Source organism: Ursus americanus, chromosome 20, assembly GCF_024610735.1.
Source record: "Ursus americanus isolate L20-20 chromosome 20, mUrsAme1.1.p, whole genome shotgun sequence".
Lineage (NCBI taxonomy): Eukaryota > Metazoa > Chordata > Mammalia > Carnivora > Ursidae > Ursus > Ursus americanus.
Genome location: NC_142146.1, coordinates 49,635,910 through 49,663,617, shown reverse-complemented (window position 1 = coordinate 49,663,617; position 27,708 = coordinate 49,635,910). Strand labels below are relative to the sequence as shown.

General features: G+C 35.3%; 1 protein-coding gene across 4 annotated transcripts; it reads left to right on the top strand.

The window, feature by feature from the left end:
• Positions 1-62: 62 nt before the first annotated feature.
• Positions 63-26,887, top strand: SLC33A1 (solute carrier family 33 member 1). 4 transcript variants are annotated; one of them, XM_087870303.1, is made up of 7 exons: positions 68-1,309; positions 13,962-14,152; positions 17,966-18,150; positions 18,420-18,537; positions 20,777-20,992; positions 22,262-22,457; positions 24,817-26,887. In XM_087870303.1, the coding sequence occupies exons 1-6, from the start codon at positions 535-537 to the stop codon at positions 22,427-22,429; spliced, it is 1,653 nt and encodes a 550-aa protein (XP_087726429.1). In that variant the 5' UTR covers positions 68-534; the 3' UTR covers positions 22,430-22,457; positions 24,817-26,887. The 4 variants fall into 4 exon arrangements, with proteins under 4 accessions (XP_045668060.1, XP_087726429.1, XP_045668049.1 ...); XM_045812093.2 differs by lacking the exon at positions 24,817-26,887 and adding an exon at positions 23,812-24,105; XM_045812084.2 differs by lacking the exon at positions 24,817-26,887 and having other exon boundaries at positions 22,262-24,105.
• The last annotated feature ends 821 nt before the right edge of the window (positions 26,888-27,708 follow it).

Below are 27,708 nucleotides of genomic sequence, written 5' to 3'. Positions count from 1 at the left end.
CCGAGCTCGGCCTCGGGAGCATGCTCTGATTGGCTTGCTCTGGAGGCGGGGACAGGACTCATTTGAGTCTAGGACCACTTCCTGAGGCGCGAGGCAGGAAGTTATCTGGTCTCTCTGGAGTCCTGGGGAGAAAGTGCTGTCTGCTGCAGTGGTGGCGGCGAGAACTGGAGGTGGGTCGGGAGACTGGCCGTTCGGTCTCGCCGCAGCCAAGGGCCCGTTTTCATCGTAGCACCACGGCCCTCTCCTCCAGCCCCGAGCCCGGCGCGGCTGCCCGGTGGGCTCCTTCAGGCTCTTTGACGCCGCTCCAAGGGGCACCTACCCGGGCATCGCCTGGGCCTCCAGCCAGGGGACTGGCTCCCGGTCTCAGCTCTCCGGGCCACTGTAAGAAGTGCCCTTACCACCCCTCGCCCTGTCCTCCTCCTCCCTGAACCATCGAGACCCTGGTCCAGAGCGATAGCCTTGGACCTGGGACTAGGCGGATCCAAGACGCTCAGCCCCGGCACCCCGCAGACGGGGCTCTGCATCGTCTCTGATATGTCACCCACCATCTCCCACAAGGACAACAGTCGGCAACGACGACCAGGGACTTTCAATCACTCTCTGGATATGAAGAGCGGTCCTCTGCCGCCAGGCGGCTGGGATGACAGTCACCAGGAATTGGTGGGCGGGGAAGGGGACAAAGAAGCTCTTCTGCGGGATCCCGGCACTGGTGACTTCTCGAAACCCCCACGGAGCTGCCGGGCCGAATTAAGCAGCATTTTGCTGTTGCTTTTTCTTTACGTGCTTCAGGGCATTCCACTGGGCCTGGCGGGAAGCATCCCACTCATTTTGCAGAGCAAGAATGTTAGCTATACAGATCAAGCTTTCTTCAGTTTCGTCTTTTGGCCCTTCAGTCTCAAATTGCTCTGGGCCCCGTTGGTTGATGCAGTTTACTTTAGGAACTTTGGTCGTCGCAAATCTTGGCTTGTCCCTACACAGTATATACTGGGATTGTTCATGATATATTTATCCACTCAAGTGGACCATTTGCTCGGGAACACTGATGGCAGAACCCCCGATGTGATTGCTCTCACTGTGACATTCTTTTTGTTTGAATTCCTGGCCGCCACTCAGGACATCGCTGTGGACGGTTGGGCGTTAACTATGTTATCCCGGGAAAACGTGGGTTATGCTTCTACTTGCAATTCAGTGGGCCAGACAGCGGGCTACTTTTTGGGCAATGTTTTGTTTTTGGCCCTTGAATCTGCCGACTTTTGTAACAAATATTTGCGGTTTGAGCCTCAACCCAGGGGAATCGTTACTCTCTCAGGTAGTGTATTTAAACTTTTTTATGCGGTTAGGTTTGTGTTACATTTATGAATCCTTTTGACAGAGCGTGTGACGTTGGAGGCAATCTCATAATTTAATTTGCTGGAAAGTATTTTGTGGGAGATTACCCGAGGTTAAGTTTTCTGCTAAAATGAGCTTCAGCCAGAATGAGTACGGGAGAGCAGTCATAATTGATGAGTACCCTGCAATGAGCAGGGAGAGGCAGCTCATCCAATAACGTTGTGTGAAGGCAAACAAAACTCTCAGTCTAGGGAGCTGTTGACACTTGCTTAATACATAGATGCACGTTTTTTAAAAGTCTGACTAGTGTGAAGGTATGAATCCAGCCTGACTCCTGTGGTTTACATTTTCCATTTATTGGATTGAGATTTCTAGTTCCATACTGGTATACCAAGAGTCCTCTTCTTGCCTTCTGGTGAATAGCATAGGGTTAATTTATTCAGCATTAATGAGTTGGCCAAGTGACAGGGTTCTAAGGGCCTCCTATGAATAGAGCAGAGTCCAACCCACACGAAATAGGAGAAATGAACATTTACAGGGAGCTCAGGGTTGCTAGCTTGTGAGTCGGGCTTCACACTGCAGATAACATTTGACCTTGTTGAATTATAAAATTCCATGTAGTGGGTGAGTGGAGTTCCAGAATGCACACCACCAGGTGGAAGTGCACTGAAGCTGCGAAGTACAAAAAGGTACAGGACAGTACCTACCAAGTTCAGAGTGCCTGAAGCAGTAGTTGTGGGGACCAGGTTTGGGAAATGGTGATGAAAGAAAAGTTGTGACCCAATTAGTAAGATTTTCTTGAATTGCTGTGGGAAAGAGTTTTTTAGTTTATCCGGTAAGCAATTTTGTGTAAGTTCTACAAAATTTCCCCTTTTTCTGAATAAGTAAAATATATGTCCTTGGAAAGTTTTCTGAGTTTTTGTTTTTTTAAGCTTTCCTAACAGTTAGAAAACAGAAGTAAAATTAGCAATATTGGGAATAACCAACATCAGGAATACGGTAGAATTCTTCATTCTGATAATGATGATGAATTTAAGTGATTCTCTTGAAATTTAAGCAGTGCAGCTTTCTTTCATCTTCCCAGTACTAGCTTGGGGATTCCAGACAGGGTAAATGTCAGGGGTAGTTGTGTGGTGAGGGAAGTGTGAGGGTTATATAGTAATATTTGGGGAGTGTGGAGGGTGGAGGGATTCACAACTGCACTACTCATCTCTTGAAATCTTACACACCTCCTCCGTTCCCCCACGCCCTGTAAGGGACCCCCTTTTCTACCTCTTCAAACTGCTATTGAGCCACTACTACTGATGAAATGATAATTATACTTTTCCTTAATTGGTTTGGGGCTGAAAATGGTTGAGAGATACGGCTTTGCACTTACATAGATTGGTCTCAAAGTGTTCTGGGGGTCCCACTGCTGCTCTATGGATAATTCTCTGCCTAGAAATATTTTGTGAATGCATCAGATTAGCACCTTACTGCGTTTTATGCATCTTTTCATTTTGTACTGGGACTGTTCATGTCACCAGGAAGGACTAATGAAATGATGTATTACTTAATATGGGAAAGCCTCAGAAGAGATGTCAAGATTTAAGAGGTCGTGGAAACTAAATTACTAACTAGGTAAATTAGAGCTTTCTCTAAGTACAAGAGTGATTGATAAAACATCATTCCATGGGATGTCATTATGCATTCAGGAGCCATGTTAATTATATCCTGCTTAGCCACAACTGTTCCCCAGTGGGAAGATCAAAATTGTGCTACATTGGATTTTTATTTACACTGATTTGTTATTTTGAATAGCTGTTTGTTCTGTGGAATTTGAACTTTGTTTCCAGGAAATTGTAAAAGTAGCTTACTATTTAATTTAATTTTTTCTGTGTGTGGTAGACTGCTGTTTTTAGTTCAAACATTTTAGTAAGTTAAGAGTTGACGAGTTTTCATTCTCTATTTTATTTTTTTTTTAAGATTTTATTCATTCATTCATTTATTTTAGAGAGCGAGCAAAATGGGAGAAAGGCAGAGGGAGGGGGAGAGAGATCCTCGCTGAGTGTGAAGCCCCAGGCAGGGTTCAGCCTCAGGACACTGAGATCATGACCTGAGCTGAAATCAAGAGTCAGGCCAAATTTGGCTTGCATCTTTTTTTGTAAATGAAGTATTATTGGAATGGAGGCACTCATCTGTATCAATGGCTGGTTTTGTGCTTACAATGGCAGGAGTTGAGTTACTGCAACAAAGACTACATTGCCCGCAACGCATAAAATATTATCTATCCCTTTATGGGAGAAATTTGCCACCCACTAAACTGTCACATCTGGTATTGCACTACCTCTACCTCTCTACACATATGCTATCCTCCTTTATTAGAAGTGCTGGAATTGAAGTGCTGCTGTCTCTCCTGTCTTCTTGGGCTTTGTTTCTAGCCCCTACTATTTTTTTCAGGAGCCTTACACTTCTCTCTCCTGTATTTCCCACTTTATTGCCTCGAATGAATCCTCAACAGGTAAAATAAGAATTTAGCATACTTCATTGCTACCTGTTGGAGTTATATTACTGTTTTTAGTTCTTCTGTGAATTTCCAAACTGCTGGTCTGCAAGCCATGTAAGGCCTACAGACATGTTTTCTGTGACCCATTCAGTGCCAACATTTAAAATTGGGAGATTTCACTTTAAAATACAGATTTCTGGATTGTTTTGAAAAAATCAGAAAATATGGCAAGGACAAACCTAAGTTTCCTGGTGGCAGTAGTCAGCTGGAGTTGAGTAATAGCTGCCCTTTAAACAAGCAGTTGTGTTCTCTTTTTCTAGATTTAACTTGAGATGATTTTTTTCCCCTCTCTGTGGCTTAGTGTTTCTTTAATCCTGTAGATTCGTTTGAAATGTCTGATGATCCTTGGTTTTACTTTTCACATTTTTTTAAAATTTTTTTTATTATATTATGTTAGTCATCATATAGTACATCCCTGGTTTCTGATGTAAAGTTCGATGATTCATTAGTTGCGTATAACACCCAGTGCACCATTGCAATACTTGCCCTCCTTACTACCCATCACCAGTCTATCCCATTCCCCCACCCCCCTCATTCTCTTCTTTATGATTGTACATATCATATTTTTAGCTTCTATCTTTCTGGAACTTAGTAGCAGTGTAACAAAAAAAAGAAAGAAAAAAACCCAGCATTTTTTAGGAATTTTAAGAGCACAGAAAGAATCATGAAGGAAATAAAATTGTTTAGGTAGTAAAAGAAGAGCCAAAACACTGATGCAGATGTTTAGAAAATCAGAATTATGAATTATAAATATGAATTATGGCATATTTTAGAATTGTAAAATATATTCTCTGATTAACATTTTGTTTTGAGTTACAGATAAATAGAAATGGATTATATTGAGAAAAGACAGTTTTTGCCATTTAGAAAGCAGTAATCTAAGTAATAAATTTAGAACGTGAAGGAAAAGATGAGAAAAATCCCTTAGAAACAAAACCTTGATTATGCAGAGATTGGCTTTTTGGTACTTCAGGGAGCCAAGGCAGTCCTGAACTCAGAAAGGAGCTTTTTCTGTCCTACCCCCTTAGTTTTCAAGGATCTTTAGGAGAAAAAAGAGACAACCTTTTGAGCTGCAAGAGATGATGAAAGTAACCCTGAATAACACAGATATTAGAACATAGTTTTATGACTTGGAAAGATCATATATTCCTTCTTTTTTTTTATAATTTAGATTCTGATTTGTATTTTTGGGAGCTGATTTTTTTTTTAATTGAGGTAAAATTAATATATAACAGTATTAGTTTCAGGTGTGCAACATAATTCAGTTTTTGTATACAATACAAAGTGGTCACTGCAGTAAGTCAAGTTACCATCTCAAGTCATTCTTTTCTCTTTTAAAGATTTTATTTATTTAGAGAGTGTGAGCATGCACACAAGCTGAGGGGAGGGGCAGAGTAAGAGGGAGAGAGAGAGAGAATCTCAAGCAGACTCCCCACTGAGTATGAAGCCTGTCCATGGGGCTTGTTCCCATGACCCCGAGATCATGACCCAAGCCAAATCAAGAGTCAGATGCCCAACCAACTGAGCCACCCAAGCACCCCAGCCATCTCAATTCATTCTTATAGATGAAGAAACTGAGGTCAAGTGCCTAGTTGGAGGTAGAAATACAGGATTCCCCCCACTATCTGAATATAGAGCAATCTTAGAAAACTTGTAAGCTAAAATGGCATAAAGCAAAAAGTATCCACACTTTATTTTACAAAAGACCTACTAGTATCCAACAGTTGGTAGGAAGCTAGGGAAAACCTCCAGGAAAACCTTGAAACCTAAAATATAATTTGTGCTGATTGGGCTTTTCTACCAGAGGGAAGTAGCACTCTTAACTGCTGATGCCTAAAAACATCAGCCCACTTCTGGAATGATGGCCTAGAAATGACAAAAATATTTTTGTTTTGCTTTTTAAGTGACCTGTGGCATTTATTCACTTAGTGCCTGTTTGGTGCTAGCCATGCAATCGGTGTTAAAATTTGAGAATTCTCTACTCCCAGGGAATTTATAATGGGACTTTGCAAACCAAAATGATGGACTGAGCAGATGGACAGTATAAATGAATCAAGTGAGTTGGTACAGGACTGTAGGGTTGGACGGGACAGTGATGACCTGAAAAACTCATGCCCATCTAATGGTGGGGAGCTTCAATTTTCAATAAATTGTTGTCTTATGGCAGTAGGATCCTAGGATTGCCGAATCTTATTGGTATTCAAGAGAAGCTGGAGCTTTCTTTTTTGTTTATTTTGTAATTTTAAAAACATTTATTAGACTTATATGAAATATGTCTTTAGTCTAGATCCAATCTGTGAACTGGTGATTGAGGCCTATTCCTCTAGAAGCAGTGATAACAATAATGAATAGAGGAAGTGATTGGAATAAGGAGCAGGGTATTTGGGTTGGGGCAGGTTAGTCTGATACTGGAGAAGAAAGCTAAACATATTAGAGCTTAAGAATTTGTCATATAGATAGGCATGAACATATAAGAGTCAATCAGAAAAAAAGGAAATATTTGGGGAAAAAACTGATGGTGAAAGAAAAGCTAATCAAACTGGCAATGAATATAGTTAAAACAGGATTTGTAAGATATTCTTAGAACTAGGAAGAGAGCGGGACCAATTATTTCTTACTTAGTGATAGATTTCTTTGTCGTGCTTTCTGAAGCAGGACTCAGTATATTTTGCGTGACCAGAAATGCTATTTAGAATGTGGCCAGGACTAACTGACCCATTTCTAGATAGACCAGTTATATTTAAATAGTCTGTAATACATTCTTTAGCGTGTACATCTAGACTTAAAACAGTCTCCTGCATTCTCAGAAGGTGAAATTACAGAGGTAGAGAACAGATGGGCAGTAGCTAGAGATTGGATGAGAAGAAGGTGAGTTTAAGTGGATGATAGCATGAGGGAGTTTTGGGGAGTGATGGAATTGTTCTGTATCTTGATTATGGTGGTGGTGATTTGAAATTTATACATGTGTTAAAGTTCGTAGAACTGTAAGCCAAATAAACTTAGTTTTACTGTATAATAATTTTAGGAGCCTTTATAAAAATAAAAAACCTAATCCATTACCTTAAAAGCTAATCTCTGGGTAAATATCATACAAAGTATATAATATAAAATCCTTGAATTTAGCTATCCTTTGCCTTGAACGGAAGAGGTTCATAAATCTGGTGGATCTTACATCTCCATACACACAAATGGAGCAAATTTGAATTTACTTTCAAATATTGGGATCCTAGTAGTAAAGTGAGATAAGTAGAGGAATACTGGAGCTAGTAGATTCAGGAAGGATTAGATATTAAAAACTGGGGCCCACACCCCAAAAAAGAAGGTCTTAAAGCCTTTTTTCTTTTTAAAACAAAGGAGAAATGGTACTATGTGCTTTCTTTGTCCAGTAAAGAACTGTGGGATTGCTTTTGTTTGGAAAAGTCAATTTATAAGATATACTCTAAACCAAAAAATTATTTGATTTTATTTGGCATATATTTTACTCTGAATTTCGCTTCTGCTTTTATTGAAATTTATGTAGAGGCTAGTTGAATTAGCCTTTATTATAAATTTATCAATGATAGAATCATAGAACCTCTCTAATTACAGGCAGTCTCCTACTTTCATTTATAGTGTTCCTGAAAACTGTAATTTGAGAAAGCAGAATAGACTTACCTTGTAAAAGGAGATGTTCTGTTCCTAGAAAATTAGAAATAAAGAATATAAAACCTCTGATTTCACCTATTTTTTTAAGACACAATCTTGGATAAATCTGGCCTTTTTTTTTTTTTTTTTAAGATTTTATTTATTTATTCGACAGAGATAGAGACAGCCAGTGAGAGAGGGAACACAAGCAGGGGAAGTGGGAGAGGAAGAAGCAGGCTCCTAGCAGAGGAGCCTGATGTGGGGCTCGATCCCATAACGCCGGGATCACGCCCTGAGCCGAAGGCAGACGCTTAACCGCTGTGCCACCCAGGCGCCCCTAAATCTGGCCTTTTATACATGTTCTTTATATATATTTTTAAAGATTCTACTTTTAAGTAATTTCTCCACCCAGTGAGGACTCAGACTCACAACCCTGAGATGAATAGTCACATGCTCTACAAGCTGAGCCAGCCAGGTGCCCCTATATGTGTTCTTTAAATTCATCCTTTTAAAAACTTACTTTGTGTTTTTTAATTTGGGGTTTATATTTTACATTGTATATACTATATTTGTATAGGAGGTCACAAGTATATAATTTATGCATGAGTGTGCATTATGTAACTTTTTTATGGATGGGGTGCATATTCAAAAAACAAGATTTTAGGGGCGCCTGGGTGGCACAGCGGTTAAAGCGTCTGCCTTCGGCTCAGGGCGTGATCCCGGCGTTCCGGGATCGAGCCCCACGTCAGGCTCCTCCTCTATGAGCCTGCTTCTTCCTCTCCCACTCCCCCTACTTGTGTTCCCTCTCTCGCTGGCTGTCTCTATCTCTGTCAAATAAATAAATAAAAATCTGTAAAAAAAAAAAAAAAAAAAAACAAGATTTTAGTTCTCTTCCACCATTTCTATTTCTTGGTTTGGTGTTATCTAAGGATTTTTTTTTTTTCAAATTTCATTCTTTCCCCTCAGTTTTGAACACAATCCTTACCGGCTGAAGTCCAGTGGCGATCAATTAAAGCTACAGAATAGGTGATTTCAACATACCTAAAGATTTCTGTCTTTTTTGGTTGTTTTATATTGTCTTACATTTAAGAGCTACATTTTTTTTTTAATACCATGTTTGGAAATGTTTTGCCTCAGGGTTTTTTTTTCTTTTTCTTTTAGATTTTATTTATTTATTTATTTGACAGAGAGACAGCGAGAGAGGGAACACAAGCAGGGGGAGTGGGAGAGGAAGAAGCAGGCTTCCCGCTGAGCAGGGAGCCCAGTGCGGGGCTCAATCCCAGAACGCTGGGATCATGACCTGAGCTGAAGGCAGACGCTTAACGACTGAGCCACCCAGGTGCCCCTGGACAGAACACATTTTAAAAAATTAAAAGAATGATTCACTTCCATCCATTCAGTGATAGAGGCGCAGAGTTAGCATGAGATGGGAGCACTAAATCTGTTGGCTTCTAGACCTTGCATCTTGGGCTGAGTTTGAGCCCAAATTTTGGGACAAGATGGTCCTTAATAGTAAAATAGCTGCTTAATCCAGTCGTTAATTGAAGAAACAATCTCTTCTACCCAGAGGAAAGCCTAACATTGTTGGAGTTAATGAAAAGGTGTGTGCTCTCAAACATGGCTTTATCCTCCTAAGGGGTTAGGAAGATTTCAAAATTCGGTTTATATTTACTTGATTTTTGTGTTATATGCTATCTTTTAACATCTTAATCCCCAAATCAGAAATGAATATATATAGTATATAGTCAGATAGCATTTTCTGGGAGGGCTATACAACAGCATTGATATTTTGAATAAATGCTTCAGAGAAAGATTTGTGGCACAGAAAAGCCTGTTTCTGTTAAGACTCAGCCAGTGTCCCAGGGCCAGTCACGCTATTTCTATTTCAGTTTCCTCCACTGTGAAAGTGAGAGTGTCGGGCTGGATAATGGATGTCTAAAGTCCCTTCATGTTCTAACTTGTGAAATAGATTGCTGTGCCAAAAGCAAGAAGGTAAAAGGAAGGCCTGACATTTAGAACAAACTGAAAGTTTGCTTTCCTGTCACTGACTTCTGAAAGACTAAAGTTAATTTCCATAGTGTGAAAGTTCCAGGGAGAGAGAATTTGATCTGAGCTAAGGATGTCAGACAATGCTTCTTAATCTTCGTCTCTTCTGATGGTGACAGACAGTGAGCCTACACCTAGTCCAAAGGTTCTGGGGACCTAGTCCAAAGCCTTGAAAGCATGAAAGCTTTTTGAAGTCTGATGTTTTACCTTAAAAAATTCTTGGAAATTTTGCCTTCCCTGTAATGTATATATATATATTTTTCATTAAAAAGGCTTCCCTCTAAACTATTCAGTAAAATGAACTCTTTGGGAAGATGCACCATGTTTATTTATCCTGTGGGTTTGCATACCCTTTGCCATACTACCATACAGGGAGATGGAAGTCGGGAAGGGGAGAATAAGTATGCCGAAGTATCTAAGTTCCAGACTTTGTGGTTGGAGCTAAAATGGGTGTCTTCTCAGGTATATCTGGTTGACAGGAAAGAGAGCCTACTTGTTGTGGATAGGTGTATCTGAGCATCTGGGTAGTAAAATGGAAAACATCATTGCTTTAGGATCAGATCTGAGTTTAGACCCACCTCTGGCACTTTGTGAACTGTAGTACTGTTTCATTGTGTATAAAGTTAGGAATAATACTTGTCTTGGAGAGTGAGATTTATTGCACTGTCCTGTGTTTTGCTTGGCATAATAGGCACTCAGGTGCTAGCTATTATATCCTTCTTAGTTACTGGTGAATTGGCACATGCTCTTAAACTTTGCATTCATGGGAGCACTAGATAAGATCTAGTAGGCATTTATGTATATTTAGTTTGACCTATGGTCTTTGTCCAAAAATCATGTTTATGAAACTTGCATATCAGCTTTGATGTCTTAATCATATATATATATATATATATATATATATATATATACATCATATTGCTTTTACAGATGAAACAATAAGTCAAAATTCACCAAAATGTTAGTAGTGAAATACTTAGATCATTTTTGGTAATGATATCTTTACAGTGGTTGGTATAATAGACTGTGGAGTTCTCTAGCATCAAAGCAGTGTTAAAAAATAATAGCCAGTAGTCTGAAGATTATTACTATTTATGGTAATTGTGTTCATAAAACTTATTAATATATTTTCTGGCAGTGGCTAAGCCTCTTTTTCTGAGCTATTAGCTTCATTCTTCTCTCTGTGTGGGCTATTGGGAAAGCCTTTGAATTGGGACTCTGAAGTGATGCATTGTCACTCCTTCCTTCTTTTACGTGTAATGTTATTTTATCCAAAGAGCAAAAAGAAATTAGAAATAATCTTATCTGCAAACAGTATTGAAACCCGTTTAACTTGTTCTTATGTTTTTCTCCTGGTATTGGAGTTTAGATTGGAGATTTTGTTCATGAAAATTCGGAGAATATACTAAGCAAACTTAAAGGTGTTTTGCTTAGTGAACTGGAACTCTTGAAGTAGTATATAACTTAAAATAAAAATTAAAAAATTTTTAATTAATTTTCACTTAACATTTAATTAGAGACCATTAATTGAAATTTCTAGTGACAGTGAAAGTAGCATAGGTTTTGTGTGGGGGTTTTTTTAGTTTTTTTTATTTCTTTTTTTTCTTTTTTTAAAGTAGGCTCTATGCCGAGTGTGGAGCCCAACACCAAGCTTAAATTTAAGACCTGAGATTGAGACTTGAGCTGAGATTGGGAGTCAGACTCTTAACTGACTGAGCCACCCAGGTGCCCCTCAGGGTATATTAAATTGCTAATTTAAACCAAATGATGAACAAAAATTTTCTGAATGAGAATAGTATTATAGATGAAATATTGTAAACAAGTCGTTATTTGTGACATTTCACAGAATTTAGAATGCAAAAATAATGAAAAGTAGCCTCACTTTAAAAAATGATCTTTTTTTTTTTTTAAATATTTTATTTATTCGTCAGAAAGCAGGAGTGAGAGCACAAGCAGCGGGAATGGCAAGCAGAGGGAGAAGCAGGCTCCTGGCTGAGCAAGGAGCCGGATGTAGGACTCGATCCCAGGACCTTGGGATCATGACCTGAGCAGAATGCAGACACTCAACTGTCTGAGCCACCCAAGTGTCCCAAGAGAATAATCTTTTTTTTTTTTTAAGATTTTATTTATTTATTTGAGAGAGAGAGAGCAAGCACGAGTAGGGGGAGGGAAGGGAGAGGGAGAAGCAGGCTCCCCGCTAAGCAAGGATCCCGATGTGGGGCTCAATCCCAGGACCTTGAGGTCATGACCTGAGCCGAAGACAGATGCTTAACCGACTGAGCCACCCAGGCGCCCCAAAAGAATGATCTTAAATTGTTGTTTGTTCCTTTTGAACCAGATTGTAAAACACTACATTAACATAAACTAGAAATTATGTTATTTTGATGAAACTTAAGCATAAGACTTGTATATATTACTGCATTTTTTGAAATGGATACCTTTGTGTTTAAGAATGGTTCATGTTTTTCTTTTCATAACTAAAATTATATTTAAAAAATAAATAAAATTAATTCTAGATTTATCATGGTAGAGAAAAGAATTCACTCCAGAATATAAATTTCCATATATGTTTAAAGACTTTGAGCTTCTTTAATTTGCATAATTTGAATAGCAGAGACTTGGTTTTGATTAGGCTTGTGGAGACTAAATAATTAGCCAATTCTAGTAGATTCTTATTTCAACATTAACTTAAAAAAATCATTATATAGGCAATATGAAATAATGGAAAGAATATGAAACCCAAATTCAGAAGATTTAGGTTCAAATTCTGCCTCTTAATTATTTGACCTTTGGCAAAGATTCAAATATTCTGAGCTTCTTTTCCTATGTCTACCTACATAGTAATAATACCTGCTTTGCCTATCTCACATGTTTGCTATGAATAACACAAAAAAGAAGCGTTTAAATAGTAAGGTGAGGGGCGTCTGGCTGACTCATTTGGTAGAGCGTGCAACTCTTGATCTTGGGGTTGTAAGCTCAAGCCTCATGTTGAGTGTAGAGCTTACTTTAAAATAAAATCTAAAAAGAATTAGTAAGGTGAAGTTGGTCTAAACAAATAACTCCATTTACCTCCATCGTAAGTGAGATTCAAGCTGTAGTGAACACAGCAGTTAGCTTGAGTTAGCGCAGCAGCAGAGCAAGACTAAATACAAAGGAAAAACCCCGACTGTAGAATGCTTGCTGTACTTGTTTTTGAAAAGAGGTGAATAGGCTCCATGAACAGTTAGTTGTGCTACATGAGCAGTAGAATGAAAAGTAAACGCATATAAAACTGAGTACAATTCTAGAATGTTAGAAGTAGCAAGCATCTGGGATTTTCTAGCCAAGTCCTCTTATTTTACAGATGAAGAAACTAAAACAGGGTTATCCAGTAAGCCTTGTAGTGGTAAACTAAGATGCATTTCTCGGGTGGTTAAGGAGATATAGGTTTTGAAATTAGTTGTATAAAGGTGTGAAATCACAATTTTACCACTGATTTAGAATGTAGCTTCAGGCAATGTAACCTAAGCCTATTTCTTTATCTGTAAATTGGGGCTTAGTATTAACCTAATCTATTGGACTGTTGTAGTAGAGGAGATATGCATATGTAAAATGCTTAGCACACTTATGAACATGATATATACTCAATAAATGGTGCCTCTAATATTACTATTATTTTTCATTATTGCACGGAGTCTTTCAGAACATTATTCACTCCCTGTGCTTAATTTGTTCAAAAAAATGGCTAATGGCCAAGCTCTATTTCACTGAAACAACCCAAAACAGTACTTCTCATGTGTCTCCACTGTGCATGTACAAGTATGAGGGAATTCCATCTGTGTCACACTATTGAAGCCTATTCTAAACAGATTAAAAACATTAAAAAGTTTAAAAATAAAAGTTGGACGATCTAATATAAATGAGCATGTTTGTTGTCTAAGTTATAATTTAATAAAGAACTGAAATGGCATATGTGCTTAAGAAATATGATTGATGGAGAAGAGCATGCGACTCTTGATCTAAGGGTTGTGAGTTTGAGTCCTACGTTGGGTGTAGAGATTACTTAAACAAACAAACCTTAAAGAAAAAGTATGACTGATAGATCTTACGGGGTATGAAAATCATCTGTCACCCTAGCACTTTCCGTGAAGAAAATGACACAACAGACTTGTTTCGTTCAGCCCACAAATGTCTGTATTCCTTTTCTTTTTCCTCGTTAAGTATCCCTGTCTATTTTGGTCTATGTAATATATGTTTAACAGAGGCAGGACTATCTTGTTCATCTAGTATGCTTTTTATGTTGCCTTGAACATGATAGGCACCTAAGTGTTGATTTTTTAACAGATTTAGTGGAAGAAAAGTTGTATACAAAATTTAGTATCAATGCAAATATGTCATTTCAAAAGTTAGTTATAGATGTTAACATTTTTAATTTCAGATTTCCTTTTTTTCTGGGGAACTGTGTTTTTGATAACAACAACTCTAGTTGCCCTTCTGAAAAAAGAAAACAAAGAAGTATCCGTAGGAAAAGAAGAAACCCAAGGAATCACAAATACTTACAAGTTGCTTTTTGCAATTATAAAAATGCCAGCAGTTCTGACATTTTGCCTTCTGATTCTAACTGCAAAGGTAAGAGAATTATAAAGCGAATGTACCACCCTGCTATAATTACCAATATCATGGAATACTTCATTGCCTTTTCCACTACTATTAGAGTGTAACAATAAAAAACAGAATTTTCTGTTTATCAAGTTTGTTTTAAAAGGTGTGATGATATCAAATCTGATTTCAAAGTAACCTAAACGTCTTGGAGTCTTGAAAAGAATTAAGCAAATTTGAAGTGCTTTTAATAATGTGAAATTTTATTTAATGAATGATATTAATGTCTGGTATGGAAATGAATGCCTTGAAAAAAACAGCTCCCTACTGTTATAATGAGTGTACATTTAATGTCAGAGGTATAATTATTTACTTAGATAGTGATTTACGAAGATACGGAAATATATGTTTTAGAAGTCTATTTAAAAATTAGTTGACTTACTTTTTTTAATGTTGGAAAGAAATATACCATAAATAAATGGGGATTTTGGTAACTTTTATTTTATTCTTTATGTTTTCTGTATTAAGATGTCCTAATTAAAAAAAAAAAAATGTCCCAACTCTATAGTCCAAAAACATTTTAAAGACATTATGCTAGAGGAAAGGTAAGTATATTTTGTTATAGTAAGATATTGCTAGTGTTAGAATTAATATTCCTAAAATCTAAAATCTGTTATAGAGTTTCATATTATATATCTAAAGCTGTCTTTATAAACAATTTACAGCTATCTTTTGACAACCCTGAAGTAAAAATTGGTAAAAATTGGAGCCTCGTTTTTGAAATAGTGAATTTTTCTTCCTCTCTAATGATAAGGAGGGTTACATTTTAAAGAAACATTGAGAAGGTTAAACTTAAAGAACTTAAGATTCAACATTAGGAAGTAATGAAGGGCTCAAGGAAGATAGCAGTATTTTGGAATTATTGTATCATTTAAACGTAATCATTGGTAACACTTTTGGTATATTTCCTTCCAGCCCTCTTTTTCCCCTGTGTGTGTGTGCATGTTATGTGTGTGTGTGTGAGTGTGTGTATATATATATATATAAAGTGCTTTATATATATAAATATAATTAATAAGTTATAATCAACAAATTAATATTAATATGTATTTATATATATACAGATATACATATAAATAAAAGTGGAATTGGATCATACCATATATAATTTTTATCTCATTTTTGTCTTATTACTCCATATTCCTTATCATTAATAATTTTTGGAAACGTACTTTTTAGGGGCACCTGCATGGCTCAGTTAGTTAAGTGCCTAAGTCTTGATTTCACCTCAGGTCTCCATCTCAGGGTCATAAGTTCAAGCCCCACATTGGGCTCCACACTGGGTGTGGAGCCTGTTTAAAAAAGAAAAGAGACTTTAAGAGCTATATAATTGTCACAGTGTATAGATTTACTATAATTTACTCATTTTTCTATTGTATATTTAATTTGCTTATGTTTTTTAATTACAAAAATGCACTAGTGAATATTTTTGTGTATTTCCTTTCAGTAGATTCTTAAATAGGCAATTAGTGGGTCAGTGAATATGATCGCTAAACTGCTTTTTAAAAGATTACAATTGCACTGTTGATAGCATTCTATAAGGAGGTGCTTCAGTTACAGAATCTAGAATCTAATGTCCCCCTTTTAAAATAAACCTCGCCAAAAGTAACATCTCTCCTAACTTTTAATGTCATAGGTTAGTTTTCTCTGCTTTTGAGTTTTATAATAAATGGAATATCCAGTATGCATTTTTATGTCTGGCTCTTATATTCCTTCACTTAACATTATATTTGTATAATTTATCCATATTGTTATTTATGGCAATAGTTTTGTTCATCTCGTTGCTTATAATATTCCACTCTATAAATATGCTATAATTTATGCATTCTATCAACAAATGTTTAGTTATTTCTACTTTTGGACTATTATGAATAGTGCTGCTATAAATATTCATGTGCATTATTTTGGTGAACATGAATGCACATTTCTGATGGGTAAATACCTAGGAATAGAATTGCTGGGTGATCAGTGCTTTAGTGGATACTGCCACACACTTTTCCAAAGTGGTTGTTTCCATTTTCCCTACTGCCAGCAGTGTAAGAGAGTTCCAATTGCTTCACAGCCTTGCAAAGACATATATTGTCCTTTCAAATATAGCCTTTCTGGTAGGTGTATAGTGGCATCTCATTATGGTTATAATTTGCATTTCCCTGATGATTAAAGAGGTTGAGCATCTTTTCATATGGTTATTGGTCATTTAAATATCTAGAGCTGCCTTTTTTTTTAATTTATAGAATTTTTATATATCCTGGGTGTTAGATTATATGTACTACAAATATCTCCTACTATAACACTTCTAAGATAAAGTAAATCTTGAAGTCAATTTGTATATCTAATTTTTACAAAGAAAATGGGTGAAATAGTAGTGAAATTCTTTCGTGGATTTAAGTAAAATATCTTTGGCCTTTAATTTTTCTATGGTGAAATTTGCCCTTTGGCTCCATTCCAAGAAGTACATACTATTAGCATTCCTTTAAAGAATGTTTTTTTAATATAGTTTCACGCTTATCGAAAATGTGCTTATATAGTTGAAAGAATTCCCATATGTCATTATTCCAAATTCTCTAATTGTTAACAGTTAGTTTCACTTTCTGTATTCTGTAGATTTGTGCTCTATTACATATTTCTTCTGAAATATTAGAGTAATTTGTATGTATTGTGCCCCTTTATCCATAAATTACCTTGAGCATATATTTCCTAAGAACAAGAGTTTTCTTTTCCAAGCCACAACTTAATAAAAAATTAAGGAATTTAAATTGATCAATACTATGATCTAATCAGTCTATACCCAGATTTCACCAGCTGTCCCAGTAACAGCCTGCATAACTTTACTCTTCCCCCCGGTCAGGGATCCAGTCCAGAATCACATGTTGGATTTAGTGGGTATCAGCCTTTTTTTGTCCTTCATGACCTGGATGTTTTAAATTTTTCTGTAGAATGGCCTTCCATTTTTGTGTGTCTGATGTTTCTTCGTGTTTAAGTTCAGGTTATGCAAATGTGTCAGAAATATAGTAATCACCCAAGTAATACAGTGATGACTTTGGGGAATTCTGTGAAGAGCCTTATCCTGTCCCTTTATTCCACTGACTGTTGTTAACTTTGATTACTTTGTTAACCCATTGTAAAGTTACTATTTTTCCTTTTGTAATTAAAAACTAATTTATGGAGAGATACTTTGAGACTCTCTAAATACCTTATTTCACCCCAAACTTTTGTTCACTACTTTTAGCGTCTTCTTTTTTGTTTATTTGTTTTTAAAAATTAAACTACAATCTTTATTCCCCTTCATTTTATTTAACCCTTTAGTTAGAATGTTTTCTCAAAATTACTTTTGAAATGTTAGATGACTTTTGGAAATTTTATTATGATCAAATTCATTAAAGAGGTGTATATGTGGCAGTGATGCTTCATTTTAACCAGATTTTATTTGTAGTCAATTAAAGACTTTTTAAAACTTAAAACATAGAAATCAGTAAGTTCGGATTTGAATACTGTTTATTGTAAGAGATTGAACTTTTTGAAATGGAAATTTAGTTGTAATTACAGCCATCTGCAGTTCCTAAAAGTGCTGAATTTTCAGTTGTTTTCACTGAATATTGTCAGTAGACCATAGGACAAAGTATGCCTTCTGTAACTTAATTGTTATACCAGATAGAATAATGTATTTACTTGTAACTGCTGTAAATCAATAATGAGATTGAGGTTTTTGGAGAACTTACATATGCTTGGGGAAAATATTTTGTAAATCACAAATTAAAATATTTTTTTGTTTTTATATTGCAGATTGGTTTTTCAGCAGCAGATGCAGTAACAGGACTGAAATTGGTAGAAGAAGGAGTACCGAAAGAACATTTAGCCTTATTGGCAGTTCCAATGGTTCCTTTGCAGATAATATTGCCTCTGATTATCAGCAAATACACTGCAGGTCCCCAGCCACTAAACATATTTTACAAAGCCATGCCCTACAGGTAAAAATGAAATAAAACCTTACTAAATAAGAAAGGTTAAATGAGGAACATTCATCAATATCACCAATACCTGTGTGTAAAGTATATATGTGGAAAAAGACTTGAAAAGCATCTTTAACTGCAGTATCATTTATGTGTACTTTAATCTCTTTTAACCTCCTAACAGGTTTTAAATAACAGGCTTTTTTCACATAGTAGACATACAGATTTCTGTTTTTGTTATTTTTTAACCTAAAGTGGAAGTCAGCTCCATGTTTCTTTTTCTATAGATTATTGCTTGGATTAGAATATGCTCTACTAGTTTGGTGGACTCCCAAAGTAGAACATCAAGGAGGATTCCCTATATATTACTATATCATAGTGCTGCTGAGTTATGCGTTACATCAGGTAAGCTTGCTGTGGTTTTCTTGGGGAGTAAACCGGTTTTGGAAAATAAAGAAGACATTTTTCTACAATTGCCTTGAAATAATGATAATAAATTTTAAGATTTAAGCATGAGTCTGACACTGAAGAAATTGTTTGACAATGAACTTTAAAACTTTGTGGCTTTTGATTTATTGAGCTCTATTTGTAGAGAGTTTTTTCATTTCATTTATTTTGTTCATTCAACCAGTATTTGTTATATTACAGAATTAATTCCAAAGCTAGTAATTCTACCCTTTCTAAGTGTTCCTCAGTCCATCCCTAGACTTGGGTTCTTTATTCCTTCTATTCCAGATGCCTTTTCTTTCTGAAAGTCTTGAGAAATAATGATGGCTACTGGGCGACAGATCCCAGGTTTTTGGTTTACATTCTGTACTGAAAGTTATGACTCACTCTTTGTAAATAATACATACATATTATGTGTGTGTATATATATATATATATATATACACACACACACACACACACACACAAATATATATGCACGTATATATACATATACATATTCTATACATATATAGAAGAAAGATAACATTTCAAGATTTATGTGACAAACTGAACAGAATTTTGATTTTGAAAGTTGTGTGTTAATCTGCTCTCTCTTTCTTTGTTAGCTGTGTTTGTAATCCCTAGCCTCATCTAAGCTGCTCTTGCAGAATGGGGTTGTGTTCTGGGGGCAAGTGATTCAAGTAAACTTGTAGACGCCTAGCAGTAAACTTCGGGACTTCAGTGCAGTTATTACAAATGTGGATTTAAGAGCCACTTTGGATTTTTCTATGGAACCTAGTTTAAACTCTTTAAAAGTTATAATTACAAATTCCTCACTTGTTTTTAACCGAAACCTAAAAATGTGGCTACCAAGTAATCTCAATGATTTTTTTATATACAGTTATATCATTTGGGAGAACTCCATAATGGATCTGTCCAACTAATTGTATGTTTAAAGAAGTGCTTTAACTCAATAAATGTATCATTATCTGTGTAAGTAAAGGAAAACTACATTGTAGTAGTCCAAAAATCATTTCTTTGGCTTTGGATTCGATTAGAAAATTTTCTAAAGTGTAGCCATTGGGGCACCTGGGTGGCTCAGACGGTTAAGAGTCTGCCTTTGGCTCAGGTCATGATCTCCAGGTCCTGGGATTGAGCCCCATGTTGGGATTCCGGCTCAGCGGGGAGTCTGCTTTTCCGTCTCCCTCTGCCTCTCCCCTGCTCATGCTCTCTCTCTCTGTATCTCTCTGTCTGAAATGAATAAATAAAATCTTTAAAAAAAAAAAAAAAAGTGTAGCCATTGATGCTCAGACAGCCAGACACTTTCTGGGAAAAACTGTACAAGGCCAAGTAAATTTGAGAGATGATACCTGACATAACCCCTCTTTATGTAGCATCTTAATCATCAACAAATATTAATTGGACACCTATTTCATGCCAGAAACCATTCTAAGTGCTAAAATATAACTGAATAAATCATGCCAAAATCCCTGTCTTTAAGGAGTTTGTATCCTAAAGGCTTTCAGAGAGAGGCCTACGGTGAAAGGGACCTGTTCATTTTTTATGTAACTTAGTGTTTCTCAGTCTTTTTTGACTCTGGAATACCTTTTCTATGAACGCCCCATGGAATAGTATTCAAAGGAAAGCTATTTTGGAAACCTGGTTTGTTTCCATGTTTCTAAATGGAGGGTTAATTCTAAATGTTATCTTTCTTCTATATATGTAAAAGAAAAAAATACATACAATTATATATTCATTCACATATATACTTACATATATACACACAGGGTTATTTAGGGACAGTACAAACATGGGATTTTGCTAATTGCTGTATGCATCCTTCAGTGCTACCCTGTTTGTCATTTTCTCTATCGAGCTTTCCTTGACTACTTATTGTAGAATTAATCTCTCATTTGTTTAGGCCCCAGTAGCACAATGTGTGTACTTCTACTTACAATACTTACTGCATTTCATCATAATTATTTTACCAGCCTAGAATAAATTCTTCAAGGGCACAGAGAGACTGTGTCTTATTCATCTTTTTATTGCCATGATCTGGTCTGGCCAATAGTAGGTGCTCAGTAAATCTTTGTTGACTTGATTTTAATAAGGGTCATGAAAATTAATTTTCAGATTTATGATTTTGATGTTCTTAATTCAGACTCTTTTTTATAAGGCCTAATTATGCTAAAGATGTTTTACATTTTCCTTGTAGGTTACATTGTACAGCATGTATGTTTCCATAATGGCTTTCAATGCGAAGGTTAGTGATCCACTTATTGGAGGAACATATATGACCCTATTAAATACTGTGTCCAATCTGGGAGGAAACTGGCCTTCTACAGTAGCTCTTTGGCTAGTAGATCCCCTCACAGTGAAAGAGTGTGTAGGAGCATCAAACCAGAATTGTCGAACACCTGATGCTGTTGAGGTAAGTGTGTCGTAATTTTATTTATTACTCTGCCTCCTCTGCCTGCTCTGCCTGCTGCTGCCCCTGCTTTGTGCTTTCTCTCTCTCTCTGACAAGTAAATTAATAAAATCTTCTTAAAAAAAAAGATATTAATTTTCAGGGGAACCTGACTGGTTAAGTCTGTGGAGCATGCCACTCTTGATCCTGGGGGGTGTAAGTTAGAGACCCACGTTGGGTGTGGAAATTACTTAAAAAATAAAATCTTAAAAAGAGAGAGATTAATTTTCTTATTTTGCCTCTAGAAGTACTATATCTTTTTAAAAAATCATATCTGCCTATAGTTTCTTCTTTTTTTTTTAAGATTTTATTTACTTATTTGATGAGAAAGAGCACAAGCAGGGGGAGCAGGAGAGGGAGAAGCAGACTCCCTACTGAGCAGGGAGCCCAATGTGGGGCTCAATCTCAGGACCCTGGGATCATACCTGAGCTGAAGGCAGATGCTTAACCAACTGAGCCACCCAGGTGCCCCCCCATAATTTCTAGTGTAGAAATCTCTGTGTATTTCTTTTTCCTGTCAGAACTTAGGGTTATAACACTCAAATCAGTAAGAGTAGCTCACTTGAAGATGCTTCTCAACAAGGGAAGAGCTGTCTCTCTCCCCTTTACCTTGAGGATCCTATACAATGGGTACTTAATAAGTGCGTAATTAATAGCTAAGTTTTATAATGATAGAAAAAGGGAAATTCCATTGACTATTTATGTAACAATTGTAGCTAACCCTGAATGGTTAGCAGTCTATTGTTAAATTATTTCAAATTAACATTAGCCCACTTCTAGAGTAGATTCATTGGAAATTTCTTCACATTTCCCGAATGTGAAAAGCTTTATCTTAAGAATGGAAAATGAGTATTGTTTACAGCAAGATCTGAAAAATGTTTTCAATCCTGTTAGTAGCATTAGAGAGATTAAGATATATTAGCATATTTCACCATTGAAGTGAATGAAATGTTGAAATGATTTAACAAAAATACATTTTGACAGGAGCCTGGTTGGCTCAGTTGGTAGACACCAAGTATCATAGTGATATTTGACCTCTTGGTCTCTGGGTTGTGAGTTCAAGACCCATGCTGGACTACTTCAAAAAAATAATAATAATAATAAATAAAAAATAAAATACCTTCCAAAAATATTTTTTTATTAATCCCTTAAATTATGAAGTAGAAACATCTAAATTGATGAATACTGCCATTTTGAAATTGTGAAGTATTTATTATAATTTTATTTTTACAGCTTTGCAAAAAGCTTGGTGGCTCATGTGTTACAGCGCTGGATGGTTATTATGTAGAATCCGTCATTTGTGTTTTTATTGGATTTGGTTGGTGGTTCTTTCTTGGTCCAAAATTGAAAAAATTACAGGATGAAGGACCATCTTCGTGGAAGTGCAAAAGAAACAACTAACACATTCACTACTGGACATTCTAGGAAGGTAACTAGTTTCATTTTAATTCAGACAGCTATGATAATCAGTGCAGGAGTATAAAATAATATTTTAAACAAGAAAATTATTAATATAAAATGCCAAATGATTAAAAAATAGAGACTCCCTGTATAGTTGATTATATTTTCCTTGCCTTGTCAGTGTATTTGAAGTTTACTTAAGGTCAGGAAATTGGTTCTAAAACAAGTTTTCTGGCCTTGTTATTTAATTTATATCTTTTTAATTTACTGACTAAAGTATGTTTTAACCTGCAGTGCAGTAGTCATGAGTGGTAACCATGCGGTCAAGTATTGTGAACAGTACCTATCATTGAGCTGTGTTTAAAATTTTGGTACAATATATTAAATGGAACAGAGCTTGATATTCAGGTACTAGTTACAACTAGTCTGGCTTTATGGGCAGTTAAATCTTATTTTGAATTGCAAATTGGTTAAATTCTATGTGGAATTTGCTGAGAAGAGAATGGAGACTACTGAAATGCCACTTTAGTTGTTATTTTTCTGACCATAACCACATTGTACTAATGAATCTGTGTTAAAAAGACTATTTTAAATGTATTTCCTGCTTTTGTAAGCATTAAAGATTTATAAGAAGATTATTCAAACTATTTTTTATAAAATGAAAGCTACGATTTTTAATGTAATTATTCCCCTGTCCCCCTTTTTTTGGAAGATATTCTGATTCCTTGTTAACTTTTACCCTAACGCTTACATATGTTTTTGTCATAAGTGCTTCATGGCATACAGACAGCTCATGAAGGGATCTAATTTAGTGTTGTATGTATGTTCATGGCAAAGTTTTGAAAATAAAAAATGTTTTTCTTCAAGCAGTTTTTTTTTTATTACTGAGAGAAAAAGAACAGTAAAGCTTTTCGATTAAATAAAATCTAAATGAGTAATACCATAATTTTAAAGACTAATGCTTAGAGGGAGAGAGACAAAGACAGTTTTGTGCCTTTGACAAGTTAAATTATGTTGTGGAAGAATGTTTCTTAATTAAGCACTTTACTAGTGAGAAAAGATCTCACAGTTACTTTATATGAAATCAGGTACTGTATTTCCACTTATTAGAACACAACCTTCTCTTTGTATACTGTAATGTCTGGTGGAAGATTGCTATCCCAGGAAAATTAAGCTTTTGAATACTTTAGCAATTCCCAACATATTAAGTACACCCAGTAATAAGGTTCTTTGCATATTTTGTTTTGTATATTACTCTCTTTAGAGATTATGTAAATCCTTCCAAAGTTATAGAAAAAGAAAGATTAAGTTGAGTCTGACTTAATTTTATCCTTGTGGGAAAAGATATACTAATTTTTGATTTTGTTAATTTTATAACATAGGTTGAATTTTAGAGTGGGATTTTATATAAGTAATGGAGGATAAAATGGGTGGGAGAAAATGGCACTCAGCATCTGAAGAAAGATAGAGGCAGTTCTCTAGAACTCATGCATTGCCATTGGAAAGCCAGTTTTGGGCATCGATGTCAGATCCTGAAGATTCTCCTGGAAAATCCTCCTAGAAACAAGGAAGCTACACCAACCCATTCTACCATACTTTGTCACATGGGTTGTCCATTATCATGTATTATAATCAAAATGTTTACTTGAATAAAGGAAAAAACCCACTTACTCTCATATGTGAAATGTATTTTGCTTTTTAATTTTTGGATTAAGAAGGTGACATTACCATAATTACCTTTTGTCTCTTACCCGTTCATATTACAAATACATATACTTTCAAACATATTTTGAAGTCAACAAATCTTTAAAGACTTGAAGTATTAAAATATATTGTAAGCCTTTAAGTATAAGGTGAAGCCTTTAATTACATTTGCTCTAGAAATGAACATTTATTTTGAATTGTAATTCTTTGGTTATTTGGGTACATGCTTGTAACACATTCCAAAAATGACTTCTTAATAGCTATGGGCAACTGTGTTGCGTACATTGATCACTGATGGCATCTTACAAATGATCTACCTGAATCTGAGGATCTGTTCATGGTATATCAGTCACACTAGAAAACACTACCTTTTTTTGCATGTTTTTCTTTACTGCTGGATCCTGATAAACTCTGCCCTCAAGTATGAACATTAACTTCTCCAGTTAATGTATTATGTATTTGCTAGCTAATATTCTTTTAAATCTTATACTTTTACAAGATTAGCTAAGACTAAAACCAAAAATTCCTTCCTTTGTTAATATTTTAATTTTGCCTGATTAATCACAAAAAAATTTGTTCAATAACTAAAATAGATTCCTCTATTTTTTTAATATTAAACCTTCAAGATATAAATCTATTGTTTGATTTCATCTCTTTGTTACAAGGATTTTTATCCTAAACAGGTGTCAGGGGGGCATTGAAACCCCTGAATTGCTAGCAAAACTGGACGTGTAATTGTTTGTCTTTCTGGAGAGAGCTCGTGTTACAATCTTAAATGGTCTGTGATCCAGAAATTTGAAATAATAGTTGTGAAACTAATTGTTTAAAGCATCCTAAAAACAACGTTAAAAGAAAAATCTGTGATGAAAACTGGAAAATGTCTGCATTTGAAGTAGTGAACTTGAACCTTGAACAGATTAGAGCAGGTAAGACATTACTGGTAGGGGAGGGGTATAAGGGTGAATTGTGTCCCAAAAAAGACCTATTTTAGTCATTTAGAACTTTTTTCCTATGAATAATTTCAATTTTGCCCTGTTAACAAAAACTCAAAAAATATGTTGTTTTATATTAAATGGTTGAGCTCATTATTTAATATAACAGAAGTTGTTTTTATACTTTGGGGATCATGCTTTTTCATGTGGTTGGAAGAATGAATAAAACTGTATGACACAGACCTTGCTAAAAATAAAGAACCAGTTTGTTGGGGACATTCATGCAGATTTCCAAAATGTATTTTACCTTAGTATTAGAGAAAGAAAATAAGTTTTAAGAAATGATTTCATTATAACTAGGATTAATTTATTTAATAGCCATTTTCATTACAGAAGGAAAGGTGATAGAGTGCGTTGTACTACTGAGACTTTACACAATGTCTTTGGTAGATAGCAAGGCATAATTAATTGATTTTTCTCTTAGCAGATTTAGAATACCTATTATAGACCTTGTTTCTTTTTCCACTACAGCTTAATCTCTGCCTGATTTGACAGTGCCAAATTTTTAATGTAATCACTATTTAATTTGGGACTGGGAGCCTTTTCATTTCCTACCTGTCAAAACTGATGTTAGAATCTTCATTTTACTCCTTTAAATTGTTGGCAAGGTAAATGGGCATGGAGAACTTATAATTTTTCCTGGAATTCTGTTTCAGTAGAGGAAAATCCTGTATCAGGACAGAATAGTTAATGTGCAGGACTCATGTCCTCTCCTTAAGTGAAAAGAAACATTTTTTTATTTGTCAAATCATAAAGATTGCTTTTAAGGAGGGTTGTTTTTTTTTATGGAGTGACAGATATTTTATAGGAGGAAATAGTTTTATGTAGCAAAACGAAAATTTTATGATTATAGTTTCTCTTTTAAAGAATTTTGTCAGGTGTATAATTTAAAAGAATATATTAAAACATTGGCAATATTAATTTGCATAGTTTATATGAAGTCTTGAAGCATTGAGAAAAAGGTTGCTACATTTTAATAGTTTTTTATTGGCAATATATAGACATAACTTTTTATAACAGTTTTGTGTGAAGAGTAACAAATAGCATGACTGAAATGAAAAAGGTACTGGTATAATTCTTAGGGAATTATCATAAATCTCTCAGATCTAGTACTCTAGTCAATTACAATTAGTCACTATTTTAAAATATAAATATTTAAGCCTATCCTTATTTTCATCAAAATGACCTTATATGTTGGAAAAAGTGTACTTTTTTATAGCCTTATAGTTAATGAAATTGAAATTTTTATCACATGCATCTGTAAAATTAGGAAAATATAAAACTGGGGCAAAAATCTGATATTTTAAAAAGTTAGTTTGGCATATTTGGTAAATTGATTACCACTGTCAAGTTATATCAGTGAATCTAGATCTATTGTCCTCAGATATTGCTTTATGCAAGAATTAATGTAAAATTGAAAAAATACTCAGTGTTGAAAGTTGTCATTGTTGGGGTCTTTATGAAATCACTGCATCCATGTACAGTTTTGAATTAAAAATGCACAGCACAAAATCATTTCTGTTATCATTTTTGGAAGATCTAACATTAGCTTTGATAGTTTAGCATTATTTAAGTGTTTTAGTATATGTGAAATGTTTATTTGGTTAATTTATTTTCATATGTTAATATTTATTAAATATTTATGCAGTGTTTAAATATTTGGAGTATATTTGAAATAAATTCTCCAGATTTTTACATAAAAGATTATTTAAGTGCTCAAAATGATTGCTTCACAATTGATCTCTAAAAAATAAAACATTAATAAAATATTCTTGTTTTCCTGTTTATTAAGTACTGGCCAAATTTACCTGCAAATCATTCATGTTAAAATTATACTAGATTGACATTATGTAATTAAAAGCAAGGTAATTTCAGGAGGTGTACACCTATCACCAAACCTTTTTCTTTTTTTTCTTTTTTTTAATGAAGCCAGCCTGAATTATTGTATCTTCCATTAGTAACCTGGGTAAAAGGGAGAATAGATGGAGGCGTAACACTTTATGGATAGTTTGGAATTATAAAGAATTTCACTGGGAAACTTTATTATAAAATCTCTTATTTTTTATTTTTTAAAAAAGATTTATTTACTTGAGAGAGAGCATGAGCAGGGGAGAGGGACAGGGGGAGAGGGAGAAGCAGACTCCCCGCTGAGCTGGGAACCCAATGTCTGGCTCCATCCCAGGACCCTGGAAGGATGACCTGAGCTGAAGGCAGACACTTAACCAACTGAGCCGACCAGGTGCCCCTAGAATCTCTTATTTTTTAAACATTTGTTATTGGATATTGGCTTCTTTAGTAGTTACAATTTTAAAGAATTTATTTAAATTAAAAGACAGTTCGGAATTATAGAGAACATATTTTGTTTCTCCTCAGTTAGAACTTTCTGAGCAAAATTTTACCGAAACTTGGGACCTGTGCTGAAAGAGAAACCTTTGTAGCTAAGTTGTGATTGAATAGAGAGTGAGAAACCATTTAGAGTGTATTAGTCTGCTAGGGCCACCATAACAAAATAGTACAGACTAGGTGGCTTAAACAGCCAAAATTTATTTTCTCACAGTTCTGGAGGATGGAAAGTCCAAGATC